The 8,973-nt window shown below is 38.1% G+C and overlaps 1 protein-coding gene across 2 annotated transcripts in view; it reads right to left on the bottom strand.

The window, feature by feature from the left end:
- Window positions 1-1,627: 1,627 nt before the first annotated feature.
- The window catches only part of LOC138029766 (neural cell adhesion molecule 2-like), a 16,513-nt gene continuing 9,167 nt past the window's right edge, over window positions 1,628-8,973 (bottom strand). The window contains exons 1-6 of one of the 2 annotated variants that reach the window (XR_011127927.1): window positions 6,131-6,608; window positions 5,900-6,005; window positions 4,986-5,009; window positions 3,819-3,881; window positions 3,574-3,637; window positions 1,628-3,323 (exon numbers count right to left, since the gene is read on the bottom strand). Coding sequence is in view for 1 of the 2 variants with exons in the window: in XM_068877585.1 (XP_068733686.1) it covers window positions 7,274-7,275 (2 nt within the window). In the remaining variant the exon portion in view is untranslated. Of the gene's footprint in view, window positions 3,324-3,573; window positions 3,638-3,818; window positions 3,882-4,985; window positions 5,010-5,899; window positions 6,006-6,130; window positions 6,609-7,231; window positions 7,276-8,973 lie in introns of those variants that run through there. The other variant, XM_068877585.1, reaches the window with a different exon arrangement.

The following is an 8,973-nucleotide window of genomic DNA, read 5'->3' on the forward strand; positions in this document are numbered from 1 at the left end:
CGCTCCTTATGACATCGGAGTCTCCCATAAGGAGTTTGACTACTTTGTCAATCCACATACAGAGCAAATGCAGCTAACACGGGATGCGGCAGACAAACATTATCACGTAAATCCATCTTGTATCAGAGCAAGAAATCCAGCTTTTCTCAACTCACAACTGGTAATACCAGCTGAAGTCCGCCCTCATCTGACTCAAGTGCACATGCATTATATCAGTACTTACTTTGGTTTGTAAGACTGGCAAAGTTTATGTACCCAATTATCTTGGATGAATGACGTGTTTGACCGCAGCACAAAACAACTAGGCGTAAGTTCTGGATTTAAAAACAAAGGCGACTCAGGACGTCTCGTGTAAATACTTAGTTAAAGGACAATCATGTTCATATTTGGGTACGTCCAGTTTGGTTTTGTTTTGGTTTAAGTTACATAATTCTGTTTCTTGAAATTAGACAGTGAATGAATATTACGGAGTTTAAGATAAAGGACTGCGGCGGAAGCGAAAACGTCAGCTTAAAACTTTCTTCGCGTTCTTCCAAACTTCATCGTAATGAATTTACCTCGCTTACTTTACCAAATGTGAGTGAATCTTCCTGGAAATAAAATCTTGGCAATCTGTTAAGTTACAAAAGAGAAGCGAAAATTTGTCTTCTCGTGTTTGCGTCCTGGGGGACTACTTCCAGAAAAGTTGAGTGGGGGTGTGCGGCCAAAACCCTTACACTATTTATGACCAAAATCTGCCTTTTTGCTACCCTATTTATGACCTGACGAAAAAAATCGATAGCCCATTCATGTCCGTTGCGGCTGACAGAGTTGCCCTAAACATAAGTTATGAAGGGCTATTGTTGACGGTCTTATTGATAATGATAAAAAAGTAGCTTCTTTTAAAAAACATACCCAATTCAAGAATAGAGTACTCAAACCATACCCAAGTTATAAACAAAGTGTTCAAAATCGATACCCTATTTACGACCAGAACGGCTGCAAAATCATACCCTTTGGGGCTGCAGATACCTATATAGCCCATATAGGAGAGTACCCCCCGGGTTTGCGTCCTCCACAAAAATTGAAAACAAGGCATTATTTTCATGATAAATGAAATTATTGGGAGTTTTAAGGTCGGTAATAAATGTGATAAAGGTGAAATGATTAACAAGTGAACAAAGACAACAACAAGAGTTCCCGAGGAACCCATGACCTCTCGAACACCGAGCGGGCGCTATATCCACTTAGGCCCCGCTTATATGGAGAAAAGCTGTCCCGGGTAGAAGGGTCACTCGCCTACCCGCGGTACCCTGGGCGAGCCAACTTTATCCACATTTCCTGACAAGACTTGGCGAACCGTTTACATGAGAAAAGAAAAGTTGGCTCGGCTGGAGGGGTGACCCGATACAAGGACGGGGCCATTCTCGAGGGCGTTCACCACCAGTAAGAGAATCAGAGAAGAACAGAAAGAGGCTTGAGGGTGGGAACGAACGTGGAGCAAACAATGCGAAATTGCCTTTCAAAATATAAGCAATGAAAGCAACACTTCTCTTCCTTCCCCCCGCCTGATTCTTCCTCGTTGGTGGAAGGCGAGTCCTCACCACTGTGCCATCTAAATTGTTATCGGACAAGTCGCTAAGCCAACCACAATTAAAGATCCCATTTAATCAACATGTCAAAAACGACAAGTAAAACTCCTTCACTGGGAATTTTACAAAGTGGAGGATTCACCGAATTTGTTGTCTTTCAACAATTACTACGGATAACGATGATGTCATGATTATTTTTCAAATACGAGACCAGTTCCTATTGCCACTCATCAGCTTGACGCTTTTCCTAATAATCCTACACATTTTTTTGCTATGAGGCAAAAACACTTGTTAAATCAATTGTTACAGAGACAATATTGCCACGACAACGAGGCTAGATGGGACCCAGCCAGCTGGGTCTTGTTGGTCCTACAAACTGATACTGATGAACACCTTTAGCTCAATCAAACGACAACTGTATATGTAACATTGACCTCCAAACTGTACGAGGTGTAATAACTTTAACAACATCAAGTGCGTAACAGCAAACTGTGACCTAAAACCTGTAAGAGTAAACTTAACAGCAAAGCAAAGCAACCCGCTTGATATCAATGCTGCTTTGCTAATATACGTCCACATGGCATCAACAAAGGCATCGAACACAAAAGTACATTTCAACAGACTTCGCATGCATGCATGAATGTGCAAAACCGTTGTCACTCACGATGAATAAATGACGTCTTCATTGTGTCAAGCGAAAGTAAAGCAGTGGGCCGCAGTGCTACCCAACAAGGTATCAAATGCTGCCTTGAAAGCATCATAAAGGGGATATCCAGGTACTGGGATTTCGATAACCAGTCCACATGTGTGAGCTCGTGGTAAAGGCTCCCTTGCGTCTGATGCAACAAAAAACACCTGTATGTTTTTCACAAGTATTTGCTTGCTTCCCGTACATAACTTGAGCAGATTTTCACATTGCAGTTGAGTGCATTGTCTGGCATAATGCTGAAGAAATGCAAAAGCTGATTCTTCTTCCTCTGTGAAGACGTTCTGCGGACATGTGAATAGACAACTGACTTTTTCTGGGTTTGGTTTTTGAGTGGAATAAATATCCCTTACATCTGCTACTGTTACCTTTCCCCAGAACTCTTTACCCTGTTTAGAGCTCAACATTCCCTCATGAATTCTCTTCATACTGTAAGCTGGACGTTTGATTAGGTCGCTACGCGCTATTTGAGTGATGATATTCTTTACATTTTCTTTGCTTGGAAGAGTCTGTATTCAGTAGAGCTCTTCCCATTCGACAATGACCTCTGTATCTGCAGCTCCCAGCTTGTCAGAATCGATGATTTTAATTAGCTGCATAGACTTGAATGGTGGTAAGAGCTCAAGGAACTTTTCTATAAGTCGCTCATCAGACACTGCCTCCTCACCGCAGAGCATGGCCTCCACAAATGCTTCATTTAAATGCAAAGGGAAAAAGCCTGTGAGGATATAACCATGTCCAAGTATTCGCCCAAGCGCGATTAGCTGTTCCTTTGACATTCCTTTACACTTGGGTAACATGCTGTTCTCATTCCGGTGGAGACATTTCATGCCTGCCTGTTGCCAGAAGTTACAGAAGACTTCCCTCTTGACACCATCATAATCAACTGCTGGCTCATCTTCAAAGCAAAACTTTATCGACCGTTCCACAATGGATTCATCTGAAAAGGCATGAAGAAGATCTTGCAGGATGGAATGTCGACGAATAGTTATCTTTAATGTATCCCTACTGGAATCAATGGTCTGAAGATATCTTTGACGCAAATCCTGAAAATAACATAATTCAATGGTAAAGTATATCAAATACTGGGCAACAAAATAAGAGAATAAAGAATTTATACGATCATATCATGCAGTACTTTTGTTTTTGAATGGGGCAATCGACGTTTTTTTCATTGAAATCAGTGTCAGAATTACAGGGAAAGTATAAGCGAGGCCGCTGCACTACCTTTTGCATCGGCCTCATTATATAAGTGTACTTGGACAGATTCATGAGAGCAAAGCACTTCATATTTACCTGATCTTCAGTTTCCCCAAGTAACCATGGTAGAGTTTGCTGACGAAAATATCTGTCCTAAAACCTGTGGGGTAAAATTATACCTTTTAATACCACTTTCACATAGTCAGGAAAATTTCACACCAACAATGTAACAGTGTACGGTTTTATTTACTGGAAAAGTTCTCATTTGTCAGGGAGTGGGATACATGCATGTTATTGCAAGGTGAAAAAAAATTGTACATGCATAATCAGCTGGCACTTACTTCATCTACCAGTGTATCATCAAAATCAGTTTCTGATGGAGGGTGTGGTCTCACAATACTAACCTGTAGGACAACAAATTTGCTATCAATTATAAGTTAATAAGCCCTGATTAGTACATAAAATGAATTTAATACATTACTAAAGGAATGCAACTCGTTAACAAAAAACTAATCTATGCGAGACACAGAGGGCAGTGCATGTTCCTTCCTCAAGTCTGTCATACTAACAAATGCATTTTGTCAGTATGTTGATACATGAAAAGGGATCATAAAAAATGTGATCGACATACATGGAAAAGAGGAAATTTATTAGCCAATAGCTGTTATTGTAGTTGAGTCTGCGGTCAAATATTCTTTTGTTTTAAGAGATATGCAAACGAGGTGAAAGGGTCAACACAATACAGAATTGACCCTTTCCCCTCGTTTGTGTGTCAGGCCGCTGATAACTGCAATAACAGCTATTCCTCTGTTTTCAAAATTACAGCTTATATTGAAAGTGAACAAAATTTAATTTATTTTCGTACGTTAATTAGCCCTCTTTGCTGCAATTGTAACCAAGAAAATTCAAAACAACTTTCAGGTTAAAGCGAGGCATAAAGGTCCAATTAAAATGGAGACAAAATAATAATAATATTATTCCCATATATACACGTAATAAAGTGTATCAGGTATATTTGATACAGAAGTGCATGTGACCATAAGATTAGTGATATCTACTCAAATGCCCTTTCATTATTTCTGTTCTGAAATCTGGAACAGAACTGTTCTAGTGGAAGGTCTTTTAGTGAAGAAATTGACATGATATTATCAGAGAAATTAAGAGAAGGAGGTTGACATTTTGTTGAGAAATTAAGAAAGAAGGATGAATATTTGATATTGAGGGTAAATCCTAGAATGGTTGAGCTGTAATTTGAATAACAATAAGACAAATTGAAGGGGTTCCTATTTATCATAGTAATAATAATTGTAACTATGGTACTACCTAATAATAATAATAATAATGATAACTAAGCACTTGTGATAGATTGGCCCATCTAGACTAGCATAGTTATCTGCGGGCCAGTCCAACTGTAAAATGTACATTTAAGAAATAAAATAATTGATTAAACAAAAATTAATTGAAACTGCATTAGATGAAAGGAATACAGCCTGACTATCTTAACTTACATGTACTCTGTCATCTTCACCACCCTAAAAAGTAGACATGCATCAGTGTAACAAAAGTAGATGGAGCTGTACAAAATCACTATGTACTGTCAGCACTGCATGGAATATTTGAAAACTCTAGTTTTAAGTTTCCAAGCATTAAAATTTACAATAAGCTGCTGACAATAACTTGACATAAAATACAAAGAGAACAATAATTTGTACATGTATGTCAAACCAATTTTTCTTCCTGAGGTAGGGTTTTGACATACATCCTCACAATCAGAAAGTGTGGACGGGTGTTTTTACATGAGCAAATTCGCACTGGTGAGAGTTCAATACCGGAATGTCTTCTTGATTCCCTATCGAGTTTACACATCAGAAGAAATTGCCTGTTTTGTCCTAGGTCCATTGTGATATCAAAGTCTGGGGTTAATGAAATTTGTGCATGTGTTTACCCACTGAGAGGCCAAAATGAGTCCATTAACATGATGATGTGTTGCAAGATTTCATACAGGGATAAAATTCTTGGCCCAGACTGTCTGCAAGAACCGGGCTGAACTTGGGCCAGTATGACTCACTCCTGTATGATCTTTTCTGGTGGTATCATGTAAATGAATACCGAGCCACGACAGAGAACCTGGGGTGAACTCGCACCAGAATGGAAGTCACCCCAGGATCATGTAAACACCGCCCTTACTTTTCCTCTAAATTTTTAAGTTCAAGAACAAAGAGTGTCTGGCTCAACTTATTGGTATAAGCTATCATTTGATTTTCTGTATAGAACTGTAACTTGAACACACATATAAAAACTGGCAGTGAAAATTACTGGTCTGTGGGTGGGTGGGCATGCAAATTGCAACAACATGTATGTACATTTAAAACTCTCTTGATCATTAAACCATACTAGTCAACATTTGAACATTGTATCTCACTTGAAGCAATAATGGTGGTGGTGTGCCTTCAACATCTGTTACAACATAATCTGGTAAAACATCCATGTTTCCTCTTTGTCTTTCAAATCACTTTCCACATTGTCCTCTGAAAGTTGAAAGGCAATGTTTGTCACAGGTACAGTTACAATACAAATAACATGGATGAACCAAATTACGGGCTACTTTTTATGTACATTATCTGGCAATTTTATTTTTTTATTTCTTCCTTACTTAAGCAGTGTACTTGTTTTATGCCTGCTCCATTCCTTTGTCGAATAGTATTCCTTCTTTTATCCAAATGCAAAAGCGTTACAGGAAATCCATTTTTCTTACAACAAAGGCAAAGCAAAGATCATGATTATGTTCTCTTTCAATAAATTTGCATGTGGAGGAGGAGAAAAAAATGAAATAGTTTAGAGAAATAGAAAATGTTTAACCATCCCTTCTCACCTTCCAGCTCCAAAAGGATGCTGTTAGAAGTAGGGGACAATATACCCCAAATGTTGTATTAATATAGCTCAAAATGTTACACAGCTGATGGAAAGATTTATCCCTAGTCCTTTCCAAAAAATATGCTTCAGATGTTGGCAAATCAAGTAATTTGGAGTGGTGTACAGTTTTTTTTAAGTAAGTGCAGTTGCTTCTAGACAGTTCTTGTGTCAATCTCCTTGAAGAAAACAACTTTTGCAAGCAATACTATAACCTCCACGCTTGTTACCGGTACTAAAAAATGCTAGTGTCCAATGCCCTGTCAAATCTATTTCATTACAAAGGAAATTTCTAGCCATGGCTTAATTTACTGCATTATTGCAGATAAACTTTAACTTGGCTTTGGACAAACAATTTTAACCTATTGCTTTCATTATCTCAAAAACTGGATGATGTTTTCACCCTCAACTGCAATTAAGGTGCCAGTTGTTGTTCCAAAAAGTAGTTCACTTAAGTAAGTTGAAGGGATGATTTCAATAAGTTGCACCATGACCATTTACATGCAATGACTGCAGAAATGCTCTAATAATACATACATGTAGAATGCCACTTTACATAATAAACAAGAGTGTATGCCCCTGAACGTCTACAGGAGGTCACACGTTTGACTTTCTGGGAGTTTCCCATTTTTGCATCTTCATATAATATTGTTTGAACCAATCATTATTATTAGTACATCTGCAGTCAACAAAATTCATTTTGGTATGTTAATTAAACATATTTAGCATCAAAACAGTATTCTGCTAAGGTATCCCAGCCTCCTCCCCAGGCCTCTTTCCTACTCATTCCCTGGAGCTACATGGGATTAGTAGGAGAAAACCCTGGGAATGACACCTTGATCACCTTGATTAACTGTTCCAACTTAGGATCTCCTTGATCTTCTGGTCCTAAGGAACAAGATAGATGAAGCTCAAGCAAACAAGTAAAACTACATGGATCTTATAACATGTTTGTCCTCTATCATTCCCCCACCTTTTTTATCACTACAAAGAACATTAATTATTGCATTTACTCACTGCAAGGTTTTTGAATTAACCTTTAATGAAATAATTATGTCAAAGCCTCAAATGTGCATTGGTCTATGCTGAGCTGACTTCTTAGGTTTATGATTCACTAAAAAGGTAAATTCTCATAAAAATTGAGATTGACCTATTTATCTACAACTTATCCGTGACTGATTCACTTTTTTGAACCTTATTATTACATGGCTAGCTCCATGGGTGGGCAAGATGAATCAAATCGTGCACTGTGATTGGCTACCTGAGTGGGCAAGGCAAGATGGAGCTATCTAGCCCGCTCGGGACTACCCACCTTGTCCCACAAGAAAACTTTTCCCGAAAGCCATATAATAAATCTTTAATTGCTGGTTCTTTATTCGCGAGTTTGTAGACCTGATCGACTCCATCTCTGTCCATAAACAGAGAAAAGAACTTTATCGTTATCCAGCCATCTTGACCTCACACTTGGTCAATAACTCGTACATCTAGAAAGCTTGAGACTTTGGATGAATACAGATAACAATCTATTTGAAAGTTTTGCTGGGTCTCTTGAATATTGTATGGGGTATTTCAATTCTTTATTAGGAGAAATGGTACATCTTGACAAGTTCCAATGGTTTCTTGAGGTTGCTTGAAACTCACCTTTACAGCACCAATTGGCTATGTTGGACTACAAATGCTTGGCTCATCCTCGGTGTAAAAACCTGTGAAACTCATGGATGACGTAACACAATGGGAAAAATAGAGAAAAAATTGAAACAATGACCCAAGCCTAACACATGCTAACAAAACAAAAGAAATGTTTCACAGGTTTTTACACCGAGGTAAACCCAAATGCTTGGTATCCTCCTAAAAACTAGCTGAAGTCACAAAAATACTCGGATAATATTCATAACAAATAGGCTTTCACAAATTTTTTACCACGTTTTCACAAGACGTTTTACCACAAACAAAATGTAAAAATGTTATAACAACAATGTATTCAAGCTCATCGTCTTAATACGGAAAAACTCTAAAAAACAATCCTCTATATCATCTCGTAGTCTTTTCATCCTTAGATATCTCTGAGTGATCGGTTCTTGAAACCTAAGGCCACTGACTTCGGCTAAGTCTACACTAATTTGTGTGGATTTCGAATTGCGAGGTTCTGTCTTAAAAATACTTTTATTTTTTCAGAGATAAAATATTCGGTAAAATGCCACTAATAGGCTCAAATTAAATGCATTTACATGTAAAAGCTTCAATGCTATCCCGATTGCTTTCGCCTGACTAAAATGCTAGAACCAATGCTAGCAATATCATCAAACAATATCATCAAACAAACCTAGGACATGAAATTTCTCATTCTCTCGTTTTGAGGAGGACGTGTACACACGACAAGGCATGTTTCTCCTCTTTCTTAAGTGAACTTTCTTAATTCGCCTACAATTGACAAAATTAGCGCCGTGCATGAATGGGGTATTAAAAGTGCTCGTTGCGTAATAAGATGTGTTGGACGGGCGTTAATGCTGTAGAAAAAACGAATATTAGCTCTTAACACTGATAATGACTTTTTATCAGTACAAAAATAACCCATTGTTTATAATC

Source organism: Montipora capricornis, chromosome 13 (genome assembly GCF_036669925.1).
Source record: "Montipora capricornis isolate CH-2021 chromosome 13, ASM3666992v2, whole genome shotgun sequence".
Taxonomy (NCBI): Eukaryota; Metazoa; Cnidaria; class Anthozoa; order Scleractinia; family Acroporidae; genus Montipora; species Montipora capricornis.